Raw genomic sequence first — 14,248 nt, 5'->3', positions numbered from 1 at the left:
AATACAATGCCGCCACCTAGTGGCCTGTATTGGTATATTCATCTAATAGCCACTGAAGCCTGCTTGAGGCTTCCGGCTATTAGATCAGTGTAATAGGTTCTCAGCCAGGAAACGCTGTTAGCGGAGCGGGAGAGCGTGGCTTCTGCTTCTGGACTGATCAGATGCCATGGTCACATTTGACCAAGGCATTTGTAGTGGAAAATGTATGTGTCAGCCTTATGGCTGATCGCATACATGCGCCACTGGTGTATGCTGTTTTAAACAGCAGAAACCTGGTAGCTATTGCGCCCGCTGCACGTGCAAGTGGGTGCCATGTTTAAAGACACAACTTCAGCCGTACATGTACGGCAGAGGTCCTGAAAGGGTTAAGGTCCCCTCCTGACCATTGTATCTATGGCCAATGGAGATGCCATAAAGCAATTTTTTAATGCTGTGTAAATGCTGTTGAGAACAGCTTAGGCAAGATGGCGGCCCCCATAATCATGTTCAGGAAATAAAATAAATAAATCTACAAGCAGAAAATAAAAACAGATTAGAAAAAAGGAGATGTGTTACTATCTGTTTTTAACTGGCAGAGAACATTTTTGGTGACACATTTCCTATCGCCGATAAATAGACGATCTTTATAAATGACCCCAAAAGTTTTTTAATTAGTACTATATTTATTAAACCCCATTGGTGGGAGCCTGACTCTTGGCACCCTTGCCAATCAGTGGTGTGAGCGCTGCAGCCTTGGTAATTGTGGTGCAGGGTATTGAAGCCTTATCCCATTCACTTGAACTGATGTTAATGGATAACAGTAACTAATGTGACATTTGGAATGAGGCAAATATGTTTTACAACATTGTATTTGTTATGTTTTTGTAGTTGGAAATTCAGCAGCGAATGAACAATATGACCACTCCAACATCCACTTCTCCTTCACCTCTCCATGGACGAGACTCCTTACAGTCTAAGCTACTTGAGCTAGAGGCTCAACTTTTGGCTAAACTATTAGAGCTGGAAAAGGAGCAGACAACAGCTTCAGGGGAGAGAGACAAGCAGGACATAGAGAAGGAGCTGAGCATCTTACAAAACCGCATTGCAGAGTTGGAACAAGGTAAGATTCATGTGACAGAATATATTATAAGCAAAATGGCAAAGTATAAGGATCTGTTAATATGTTTGGGCACATAAAGCCACAAAGAAACATAACATATTGAAGAAGTATTCTTGGAGTCTCCTTCAAAAGCATTTCTCACTTATTCAAGGATAGATTGGTGGAGTTTGACAGAGAGAACCCAATCACAGGTACATAGGACCTTGGTGCCCCATTCCTCCTAGCCACAAGACCAGGCTAGAAGTAGTTTGAATGGAGCTGTGCTCGAGCATGTGCCCTGGCATTCAATTTAAAGCACAGTACTCAGCTGTTTCCACCAGTGTCATAGACATGGAATAGAGCAGCAGGATGCATAACCACCTTGCCAAACACTTCCTAGATGCAGCCCACCATTGTGGCAACCAATAAGGCCACAGTGGTCAAAGCAACACCGATCTTGCATTAATACTTCTAAATGGAATATCCCTTTAAGCCTTGCCTATGTATTATAGGGATTTCAGAAGCAGGGCCCTTGGCTGATCATATTCTGGACTTATTTCCATCAGGGGTTGTCATAGTGTGACAACGTCTTTAAAAGGGGATATGTCATCCTTAAACCAGACACAATCTCTTGTTGGACTAGCAATTCATTGCTTCATTCTGGAGACAAAGTACAATACTTTCCGGCCATATGCAAATAAGCAATTAAGTACACAAAGGGCACCTTTGCTCCTCCTGCTTCCTCTGCCAGGGCCATAGGAGATGACCTTGCAGGAACCTGGGTAGAGCTGGCAAGGGAAAGAGGACGAGCAATGGTGCTTGGACCCACTCTTAGTGCACGTAACTGCTAGGTGAAAGATATTATTACATTCAGGTGAGCTAGCCCTACAAGACATTGTTGTTGGTTAAACAGTGAATTTTCTAGTATACTTTTGTATCAATTTTCTAATTAGTTTCAAAATCTGTTTGCTGCATTGAACGGGAATCATCATTGTTTACTTCTAGATGACAAATATTTGTCCTGGTCATGTTATACAGGCTCATGGCTTGTTACAAGAGAAAGCTCTCATTGTGTAGGAAGCTGTGCATCATGTTCATCCCCTGGAATTAAATAGTGAAGGCTTCCACATAAAAACCTCCAACAGAGATCTTGAAAACTGGGAGGATTTTATACACAAAGTACCGGTATATAAGAAAAGTGTATTAACTTCATTTTACAAAGAATAATTATTTGTGTATTGTTGTTCAATTTTTTATTAAATTTTTGCTTAATGAATTCCAACTCCCAAGCTTCATTTGTATGTCAAAAGAAATTAGGTCAATAAGGAATACAAGAGAACCACATCATAATATGAAGTTACTACTATAGTGAATGCAAAAAAAGAAGTCAATTATAATGTACAAAATGCCGTTCTTGGGATGTCAGTTTTTGGTTATATATAGCCAGGTTTACAGCAATTTACATATATCTGTGCAATTACTCAAACAATGTAATCAGTGTAACCCTGCATTCAGCTATCTCATGTTTGTAATATGGAAGTTTATTCCCTATTGAAAGATCAGCATTATGATTTCAGTCTGCTACTAAAGTTCTGAAATTCAAGTCCATGAAAGCATAAACTTAAAGGGGTTGTCTCACTTCAGCAAGTGGCATTTATCATGTAGAAAAAGTTAATACAAGGCACTTACTAATGTATTGTGATTGTCCATATTGCCTCCTTTGCTGGTTTGATTCATTTTTCATTGCATTATAACAGTGCTCATATCCAGGGGTTAAATGACTACCCTGCAATTCACCAGCGGTGGTCATACTGGCACACTATATATAAAAGCACTGGCCTCTCTGGTGGCTGGGAATATGGAGTGCACATAGGCATGTATGTGCAACAGCTCCAGTCATGTCCACCTCATATTTGCGCTGCAGTGGTGGCCATAACCCATGGAAACAAGCATTGTATAATATGACAGAAAAATGAATCAAGCCAGCAAAGGAGGCAATATGGACAATCACAATACATTAGTAAGTGCCTTGTATTAACTTTGTCTACATGATAAATGCCATTTTCCTGAAGTACTCCTTTAATATCACAAATTTTAAATTGCAATCTTGTTGAATATATCATTTGTGAGACAGGTCTCACGCAGGTTAGAGGCAAGGAAGGGGTGGATAGTGCGGTCCACACCCCTGTTCCACCACAGAGGAGACAAGCTGGATGTAATCAGCCTGGCATAACGCACCTCCCAGGGTGTCAGAAGGGGGGAGTGTTACCTGTGGACAGAGGCCTGGAGGCTCTGTCTGTGTGGTCTCAGCTGGGAGATAGCCTGGAGTTGGGGGACGCAGCGACGCCTGGGAGGGTCGCAGGGCCATAGTCAGGTGGACTACTGAGCCCCAATCCCCCACAAGAAATACTGAACTGGAGACAGTGGGCGTACTGTGCTCTGTACAGCCAGGAGGCTGGGGGACATTGGCTGACAAAAGCCGCATGAGTTCACAGGGTGTGAACTGGGACCTAGGTGAATCAGGAAACTTCATGTTTAGTCAGAGCCTGGACGGGTGAGTGTTTATTATTTTGTCATTTTGTTGTTGCTGGTGTTGCACAATAAATACACTGTTTAGACCTGAAACCTGGTGTCCTAAAGGCGTATCTGTGAGAATGACCCCCGGAGAAGAGCTAACCCCCCACAATTGGTGTCGGATGCGGGCAGGTGTCCCTGCTGATAAGTAAAAGGGCTGGAAGCCTGCTAGTTTGCAGGAGCAGCGGCTGCTGGAAAACTGCTGGTGTTAACCTGGACATTTTTTTTTCTGTGGTGCAAAGTGTGCAGGATTCAAAGGGCCAGAAGCCAGTGAGAAAGACAGACTGACCTGTGGAAGTTTTTTTTTTTTTGGTCAAAATGGCGACCTGGATGAAAGATGGTCCGGTGTGGTGGAAATTTTGCATACCGGAGGTGATGTCCTCTGGGGGAAGTGGCCCGGTTTGGCAGAAAACCAAGGCCACAGAGGAAGTAATAAAGCAGCTGGTGCAGGAAACAAATGCCTTGTTGAGGAAGCCGAGTGCTGCACTTGGAGAGGCTGCTCTGAACTTGCCAGAGAATTGAGTGCTGGAGAACAATATGTATGCCGTTGCCAAGGGCAACCGACGGGAAGAAAGTGAGATGGAGAGCGGTGCGACTTTCAGGAGTTCTGGTATTCCCTGCCAGTGGGTACAGAGTTCTAAAGTGTGCGGCTGGAGTGACCGTCCGGAAGGAGACTGGAGTCGAGGTGTTTCCGATGGCAACGACTGCACTGAGGAGCCTGTGTGTGTTCTGGTGACCAGGAAGCAAGGGCTGGAGGTTCCTAACATCCTGGAGAAGGAAGGTGACTGCTATGGAGATGTGCGTACAGCACCTGGGAGCGCCAAACCCGTGACTGCTGTGGGTAAGAGCGTTCCAGTTGTTTCGTATACAGCAGTTAAAGTGACAGGCAGCAGGGCTCTGGAGGTGGGGCATGTTGCTGACCACTGCCCTAATGCTTCAGAAGCCCTGTGCTGTGGTATGAGCTGGCAGCAGTTGCTATCTGCCGAGCCAGTGGGTGTAAAAACACCAGGACTAGAGACTGCTTCACCAATGTGTGACCTTGTGGAGAAGGGCAGTCCAGTCCAGGCGTTGTTGGATGCAGAGAGCCAGGTGATCCTGGTACCTGCCAGCCGGGTGGCTGAGACCCATGTGCGGGACTTTCATGGAGTTAGTTCAGGAAACTCCTGCAGAACCTGTACCTGTCCCTTTAAGTGAAGGTCTAAGGGAGCTGCACTTTGACCTGCATGGGGAAAAAATGTTGACCATTGAAAACAATGGTGCTGGTAAAATGCATAAGGAAAATATGATGTCATATGAAATATGTGGTAACAGTGATATACCTTTTCCGTTGCAGGTTGTGGTCAGGGGAGAAGCGCCCCCTGGCGGTAAAAATGTAAATGATGATGAAACTTTATTTTCTGCATCTGCTATGTTTCATAAAGTGCTATATGACTTGATCAAAAGGTTTGAAGACATGCATATAAGTAGTGTGGAGCAAAGCCCAGCTCCAGCTCAGTGTTTGAAGGTGCAGGAAAATATGATAGGGTTAGAGGGTATACCACACGTACCAGAGGTGGAAATGCAGTTTCCACAATGTTGGTTGGTTACTGGGGAGGTGTCCCAGGTGGGGATTGGCTCAGCGCTGCCCCTGGAGGTCAGAATTGATAGTGACACGAGCGGTATGGGTGACGTATGATCTGTGACCGATAGCAACCCGGGGAGTGAAGCTACCATGTCAAGGTCCTGCGAAACAAAGGTGGTTACTAGTAGCAACCAGACAGTTATATCTGACGAAATGGGAATTAAGTCGGGGGACGTCAGCCTAGTGTCTGAGGCCCATGTCCAGGCAGTTATAGATGACCTGACACGACAGTACAGCTGCAAACAGGAGTTTGATCTCTCTCCTCACGCTCCCTAGAAACATTAGAGAAGGGACTAGCTGTCTTCACAAAGAAACTGAAGAAGGCTTCAGAAAGGGAAAAGGAGGAGAGCCAGAAAAAGAAATGCATCTCGGCTCGATATGATGAAAAATGTAACCAAGCAGAGACTGATGATTAGGAAAAGGAGACCAAGGCCCTCTCCTTGGCTAGAGCCCTTGAAGAAGCGCTTGAGGAGCGTGCTGAATTGGAGAGGTTGAACAAGCAACTCAGAGCAGAGACTGAAAATCTCATGAGCTTAAAAATTGAGTTGGAGAAATCTAAGTGTGCTCTCCAGCAGCAGGTGGAAGGTGAGAAACCTGAAGAGGAGAGTTCTCTGAAAGACGTCATGAAGACAGAGCCTGTTAAAAATGGGACGGGAGATGGTGGCACTGTGGCGCTGGCTGTGGCAGAGAAGATGGAAGATGCTTCTGCTAAACCAGTTAATGTGGCTGATGTGAATGCCGAAAACCACAGACCCGTGGTAGCGTGTAACCTAGGCCTGGAAGACGTCCCCTCTGCATACAAGGCCTTCCAAATAGCCAGCAGGCTGCTGGGGAAGAAGTACGAGGAGGTGAACGATCAGTTTTCGGATCTGGGCTATTACGATGGGCTGTATCTCCTGACTCCTCCACAAAAGGAGAACAGTGTCCTGGGTGAGCCTCTGGAGAAAATGACAGAAGACGAGGAGTCTGCTGAAGACCCTGGTGCCTCCTGCCTCGATGAGAAAGAGGGGGAGGGGTTAACAGGGCAAGTGTATGGTGCCATGTCTGAGAAGGATGAGAAGGCGGTCAAAGAAACTGGAGACTTCAAGAAGACAAAGACTGAAAAAGTTAAGGCCAATGTGTTGGTTGACGTGAAGTCCCCAGGTGCTACAGAGACCAAAGTTAAGCCAAAGGGAGCAGCGGCCGAAGTGGAAAAAGCCGCTAAAGAAGCAGAGGTCTCTAAAACTGCCATAGTAGCTGGGGTAACTACGCCTGGAAAGAAGGAAGAAGTGACCCAGATGCACGTAAAAGAAGCGAGTAGGGGCAAGCATGCTCTGCTGAAGGAGCCCTGCAAAGCAAAGGAGAAAGTGTCGGGACGTGACCATGACTGGGAACAGTTCAGTCAAGAGCGGCAGCAGTCCAAGAAAGGACATGAGGTGCAAGTGCGGGAGCCAGAGGATCAAAAACGAGCGAGAGATCGAAGAGTGCGAGAGCGCATCATTATCACCCACGAAAGAGTAGGAAAAGAGTACCTGACCATGAGATGGGCACATGAGGCCTTTAGGCAGATTAGATTGGGCAAGATGCTAGTTTGGGTGATAAACCAAGCTCTGCTGGCGTGGGTCTGGCAGAAGAAAGGGAAGGTACGTGTCACCGAGTTTCCTGGGCTCGGTGAAATAAGAACCGGTAATTTTATCTGTCAGTGGCAGCTAGTGCTCGCTGACACTGTTACTTAGTGTGGCTGTAAAGCCAAGCTGGGCCGGTTCTTATTGGGAGCAGCCAAAGAGCAGGGTGGGTGGCTGTTCCCCACGTCCAGGCCAGGTGGATACCCTCTCACCAGCCTCCCGTGGTTATGCAGGTGTTCACCCTCACGGGCTTGAACAAAGGTGGGGGGGTGAGACAGTGACAGGTCTCACGCAGGTTAGAGGCAAGGAAGGGGTGGATAGTGCAGTCCACACCCCTGTTCCACCACAGAGGAGACAAGCTGGATGTAAGCACCTCCCAGGGTGTCAGAAGGGGGGAGTGTTACCTGTGGACAGAGGCCTGGAGGCTCTGTCTGTGTGGTCTCAGCTGGGCAAGGCTGAGGGACCACAAGGCTGGGAGCCTGGAGTTGGGGGACGCAGCGACGCCTGGGAGGGTTGCAGGGCCATAGCCAGGCAGACTACTGAGCCCCAATCCCCCACAAGAAATACTGAACTGGAGACAGTGGGCGTACTGTGCTCTGTACAGCCAGGAGGCTGTGGGACATTGGCTGACAAAAGCCGCATGAGTTCACAGGGTGTGAACTGGGACCTAGGTGAGTTAGGAAACTTTATGTTTAGTCAGAGCCTGGACGGGCGAGTGTTTATTATTTTGTCATTTTGTTGTTGCTGGTGTTGCACAATAAATACACTGTTTGGACCTGAAACCTGGTGTCCTAAAGGCGTATCTGTGAGAATGACCCCCGGAGAAGAGCTAACCCCCCACACATTTTAAAATAAATTTTCTTTTTCAGGTCACCCTGGATACCACCCTGAGAACTTCAAGCTTAGTTTTTCAGTTCGTACTAACTACATGTATGGACGGATGAAGAAGACTTTACCAGAGCTCTATGCCTTCACCATGTGTTTGTGGCTGAAATCTAAAACAACTTCAGGATCTGGGACTCCTTTCTCTTATTCTGTCAATGGTCAACCAAATGAGATTGTCCTTCTTGAGTGGGGTCATAATCCAATGGAACTTCTCATCAATGATAAGGTGAGACACTAGAAAGTAATTATACCCAGTCAGAAAACCTTTAAGATATAAACTCTCTTATTTCAGTTCCATCTATCGAAGCCATCTATCTTCCTAGGTGCCATATGTGTAATGGTCAAGTGATACATAGACTCCCCATAATATTACCAAAATAATTGTCATTTTGTTACAGTTATTGCATGAGAAAATACATATACATCATTGCTCACAAATATCTGAAGCGATATTGTTACATTTGCGACTGCAGATGTGAATTCTCTAAGCCACAATCCTTTTGGCACTTGCTAGACTGGGTTGTGGAGCTTTAAGCCTCATTCACACGTGAGTGTTTTGGTCAGTGATTTCCATCAGTGATTGGGAGCCAAAACCAGGATTGGAGCCTCCACAGAGATAAGGCATTAAGGGATAGATCTGCTCCTGTTCTGTGTTTAGAGCAGCACCTGGGTTTGGCTCACAATTATTGATGGAAATCACTGACCAAAACAGTGAAGTGTGAATGAGGCATAGGGATATCCTGTCCTTAACTCCCAAAAAGGATCCAGAAGTTGCTGTTTCAAGAGTACTGAAAGATTGATGAGAGTTGTGCAGATGACATAGCATAATCAGGGACACAACCAAGAGTTATCACTAAGAAATCGCTCAGAATGCACCAGGTCAGGGAATGAGACAGGAGTGAAGTCAGAACCAGGAGTAGAACAACAGGTACCAGGCAAGCAATCCAAAATGCAAGGCAATAACATATGCAGAAACAAGGTCAAGAAGTTCAGAGTTAATAGTAAAGATCAGCAACAAGTACACAAGAACAGGAGCCAGGCAAGGATAATCTTAGTCAGTTGAGTGTGTTCCAGTCTGACACTGTCCAATCAGTGGTGAAAGTGTCAGAATGTGTAGGGACACAGTCCTTTGACAAGGGGGAATGGCAATACCAAGTTGTCACTTTATTCACACATTTCTAGGAGAAACAACACAGTTATAAAATGCTCGAGCATTGTTATTTTATGGGAACTATAGGTATTTACTAAAAGTGGGAGACTTGACAGATACTCTTTAAAAGGAACCTGTCACCTCCCAAAACCATCCCAAGCCGCCAGCAGTACCTGCGTGTAGCCAGCAGCGTGTTTCTGATGATGCCTTTCTTCCTGAAGGCAGATGCAGCAAAAGTACTGAAAACTTTGTTTTATCCCCTGCCTGCGCGCTTCTCCACACATGCTTGATGTCAAGGGGGCAGCGGCCTCCTTGCTTCAAGTCACGGAAACAATACCCCCTTCGCTGTGACTGACAGCCGGCAAGCTTTGCCGAACTCTCTGCATAAGCGCTTGTCAGTCACATCGAAGGGGCACGGAAGGGGGCCTGGTTACCGTGACTTGAAGCAAGGAGGCCGCTGTCCCCTTGACATCAAGCATGTGTGGAGAAGCGCGCAGGCAGGGGATAAAACAACGTTTTCAGTACTTTTGCTGCATCTGCCTTCAGGAAGAAAGGCATCATCAGAAACACGCTGCTGGCTGCACGCAGGTACTGCTGGCTGCTTGGGATGGTTTTGGGAAGTGACAGATTCCCTTTACGTTTTACTAAGACTGGACGCAGAAATGTCATTTTATAGAGCAGTGCAGTTTTTATGGTATTTTTGCATAGTGTCTTGTTAACCAGTAGCCCACACAGAACTATGCATCTAGTTATGTGTATGTCAGAAACGTCTTTCTACATTTTATGGCTGGTCACTTCTGGTAGCACTTTTCTTATTGTATGCTCTCTTGGCAGGTTACTCAACTGCCAGTCAGCCTTAAAGATGGAAAGTGGCACCATATATGTGTGGCCTGGACCACAAGGGATGGAATGTGGACAGTCTTCCAGGATGGAAAAAAGAAAGGATCAAAAGACAACCTATCTGCTTGGCACCCAATCAAGCCCAATGGTGTCATCATCTTTGGTCAGGAACAAGTAAGTTGCTAATCTACCACATCTTAGTTACTCATGTTCTTACTTATAGTTTTTTTTTGCTTTTATTCAATTGTATTTCATAATGCTCAAAGCTAAAAACGTCTCCTTATAGAATAAGCGTTAAAATAAATGTGGGTTACTCTTTTCACAGGATGCTGTAGGTGGACGTTTTGATGCAACCCAGGCATTTGTGGGAGAGTTGGCACAGTTCAATATGTGGGATCGTGTTCTGACTGTCAGTGAAATAGAGGGAATTGCCAACTGCACAATGCCTTTGTCCGGTAACCTAATCCAGTGGGATGACCGTCAGGTTGATGTTTTCGGTGGAACAACAAAGAGCCCATTTGAGAGCTGTGAAGAACGTTTGGGTCACTAAAACATTTACCAGCATTAACATGTACTTCCCCCATTATTTTCCCTACACTTTCACCACTGCAGGATTTCACAGCTTTCCAAAATCTGTGTATTAAAAACAGCACCAGCTTGTGTTACCCATCACAAGATACATACAAAACGTGTGTGTTTGGGTTCATTTCACAGGTTTTGGAATGAATTTGGTTATCAGTTACTATATTTGGAAATATGTACACATTTTATGTCATTATAAAAGAGGGGAACCTCTGGTTATGTAGTTAGCACTGTATGGAAATGTAAAGCACAACAGTGAACGTATTTAAGTGTTACAATTTGAAAAAAAATTGAAATTTTGTAAGCTTGTAGAACACCTCACAAAAGGGGGAACTAATACTACCACATCTTACACATATAACAAAATCTCAAGGGCTATGTGACACACTCCACTTAAATGCCCAACAAACTACTGCACAAGGACTACCACTTACCACTGGATATGTCAATTTTGCAGACATTACCCACATCCTTGTCATATTAACTCTGGGGCCTTCTCAAATAGCGTTTTATTCACAACCTGCATCCTCTAATGTTCATCCAGTGTCTACATATCTGGCAAGATGCACAAATTCCACATCTAAGGCCTCATGCACATGGCCGTTGTTTGGGTCCGCATCCGAGCCGCCATTCACTTCAATGAGGCCGCATAAAATGCAGACAGCACTCCGTGTGCTGTCTGCATCCATTGCACCGTTCCGTGGCCCCGCTAAAAAAATATAACATGTCCTATTCTTGTCCGCGCTTTGCGGACAAGAATAGGCATTATATTGACGGCCGCCCGTTCCGATCCGCAAATTGCGGAAGGCACATGGGCGGCTGCATGAGGCCTTAGGATGTTGAGTCCTCTATCAAGTATGACAAAGACTTTACTAGCTTGTAACAGCAGAATCCACACACGTACACCTCTGACATGTCAGCAGTGTACGGATTCCAAAACGCTACAGACACCTGAACTTTGGGTGCCTATGTAAAACAGGAACAAATAAAGTAGACAAACAAAAATTTATGATAAGTCATTTAGAATAGTTTTTACTAAAATTGTTCAAAAGGTTAGGTTCACTTTAATGTATAGGCCTGGAAGGCCCCCAATGTGCACACTAAGCTCATCCATAGGGCTCTGTTCAACCATAGGGCTCGGTCCTTTTGCGTTCGTCAGGCCAGTATACATTGATTCAGTGTACGTTTTTTTACAATGGGAAACTGTGGCCAACATATCCCACTCTATGCTTATACGGTGGAATACATCAAGCAAAAGAAAGGATTCACAGCATCTGAAAAATAAAAATCTCCTTTATTGGCAACAGTATATAGACACCACATATCAACCCAAACATTTGGTGACAAAAATGTTTTTTTTTTTTTTTTTTTTGGGGGGGGGGGGGGGGGGGGGAGATGCTGTACAAGCCTTTATTTCACTTGAAGTTTTGTAAATCCAGAGGACAACTGGACTAGCTGTCCTCTATATCTGGTAGAAGCCTACTACACTCATCTGTCCACTACCATATTTTATACTGTCACATCACAGGCCTCCATTGAAAGCACACCATACATTAGGAGGTTCTTCCAATTGGTACCTTTGACAGCTCTTTGAGAAAGGAGCAGAGGGAACAGAGCGGCACCACGGGGGTGAGGGTGATCATCCAATTCCAGGGGTAACTTATTATCTTAGGTTAAGTAGTTAATAATAACATTCACAGAAATACGATATGTAAGAGACTTCTTTCAGCAATTGAGCTGATATATTCCTTATTTTTCTGTACACAAATTATTGCATTTTTAATTAACAACTTTAGGTGATGAGGACTAAACTTGAGGTTTAATGGACAGATCTTTTACATATACTGGGTACCAGTGGTCCCAAAACTGTCTGTCTCTAGCTGCTACAAAGCTGCAATTCTCACCCTACCCTAACAGGCGTATGCTGAGAGTTGTTGTTTCACAACAGCAGGTGAGCCACAGGTTTGGAGACTGCTGCTCTATATTTTTGTGATTGTTACTATTAACTTGTCAAGTCATCTTTTATTTGAGCATTAGTGTCCGCTACAGAGAAAATACAAGTCACTGTGAAAAAGCTGTATGGTACATTTATATTAAAGTATATAGATGAATATTTCTGTATCCTGGAGTATTTTAGAACAAAACAGAATACATATTGTTCTTTTTATTTTTACCATTGCTGATATAAGATGGGATTTAAAGGGTTTGTCCGGGATTGGGGACATTGGTCTAATAGTACTAAACTGCCTTACACATTACAAACATGCATGTACTACTACCTTTTGCACATATTTCTCAAGCCCCGTTTTCATCCAGTAAATTCTTGGCCGAAAGTGACAGTTTTCTTGTCCTCAGTGACGAACCGAGTCTCTTGCAGGCGAGCAAAGCCTCCTCTTCCGCTGCTCAGGGAGCCCGGTGACGTCACTGGCAGCCTAAGTAATTATGCAGAGTGGGCGGTAACTAGGCTGGCCGACATCGCGCTAATCCCCGCCCCTCCGGTCCGGTGACGTCACCTGGCATGGAGATTTATAATGAATGGAGGCAGATCACTATGCTAGTTAGCATAGAAAACTCCTCCCATGTAATATGCATAAGGCATGAATATGTATGAGGGGGCGGGTGCAGGGACACACCGTTAGAATGTAGAAACCGGGAGATGCCGCGCTGCGCTGGGACCCACACTGCAGTGCGGCAGGAAGTGATCGCACAGATAAACAGATATGTAAACAATCTGTTGGGGACTGTAGGAGCCATGCTGCAGTATAAAAGCTACCGAAAAACATCTGGGGAACATAGACTCGGCTAGTAACGGTGAGTAAGCTGTTTTTAAAAAAAATAAGTTTGATCCCGGACAACCCCTTTAAACATTTAACATATCTAAATCTTCCTTCAATAAGCAGGATAGTCCCCTTCTTTGGACCATGGAAAACAGTGGTCGTACATGTGGGTGGGAGTGATTTTTAGGCATGCTATAAACTGAATCCCATTTAGGTTCATTTAAGTTCAGGGGCTCTCGTCATGTAATTCCTGTAGTTCTATATTGTACAGTCACTACTTTGACACACTGTGACATCAGATATCACTGCCATATTGCTCTATTCCTATGTTCCTCTTGTTTATTTTATAAGCATCACTTTAGTGTTAAATGTTTCCCCCCTTACATTCTCAGTTTCTTGAACACATATCTGTATGTTCCATACTTTTCTGCTGATTTTCTTTCTTTCAGTTTCCAATTTATTCTCTTAAATTCTTTCTGCAAAACTGCTTGCTCTTTTGGTACATTGTGAACTGAATTGTGTCTATTTTGTAAAATATCAGTGTTGGAAATAAAGATGGAGTTGTGTTTCTTTACATCGGCTTGAAGAACAATGTCTGTTCAATGTAGCTGCTCTGACTAGAACTAAAATATATCAAAAGCTGAATAAATGAAATAGACAGTCACACCAATAGCATTTACAATCTATAAGGCTGGGTTCAGACCTGAGCGTATTTGATATGCGCGTTTAACGCGCGTTTTTGTCGCGCGTTTTTATGCGCGTTTTTTGCAATAGTAAACGCGCGTTTGACGCGCGTTTGTGTGATTGACTGCAGTGTCCTATGGCCACAAACGCGCGTCAAAACGCCCCAAAGAAGCTCAAGAACTTGTTTGAGCGTAGGGCGTTTTTCAGCGCGTTCAAACGCGCTGTAAAACGCTCAAGTGAGAACCAGGGCCATAGGGAAGCATTGGTTTTCATGTGTTGAGCGTTTTACAGCGCGTTTGAACGCGCTGTAAAACGCTCAAGTGTGAACCCAGCCTAATGCAGCCAAAAAATTAAAACCTGAGGAGGAGGGGGCCATACATAGTGCACCGATATAATCTACATGTATGGGATTCAAGGAGTTTAGATGTTTTCATTGCAGAATGTTTAAGGCTA

General features: G+C 44.7%; 1 protein-coding gene across 1 annotated transcript in view; it reads left to right on the top strand.

Annotated features, from left to right (window-relative positions):
- NPTXR (neuronal pentraxin receptor) overlaps window positions 1–10,302 on the top strand; it is a 43,201-nt gene extending 32,899 nt beyond the window's left edge. The window contains exons 2-5 of the mRNA XM_040407243.1: window positions 868–1,099; window positions 7,747–7,988; window positions 9,747–9,926; window positions 10,078–10,302. Coding sequence (XP_040263177.1) covers window positions 868–1,099; window positions 7,747–7,988; window positions 9,747–9,926; window positions 10,078–10,302 — 879 coding nt within the window. The remainder of the gene's footprint in view (window positions 1–867; window positions 1,100–7,746; window positions 7,989–9,746; window positions 9,927–10,077) is intronic.
- Window positions 10,303–14,248: the final 3,946 nt, after the last annotated feature.

Source organism: Bufo bufo, chromosome 9 (assembly GCF_905171765.1).
Source record: "Bufo bufo chromosome 9, aBufBuf1.1, whole genome shotgun sequence".
NCBI classification, from domain to species: Eukaryota; Metazoa; Chordata; class Amphibia; order Anura; family Bufonidae; genus Bufo; species Bufo bufo.
This window is presented reverse-complemented; position numbering and strand designations above follow the sequence as displayed.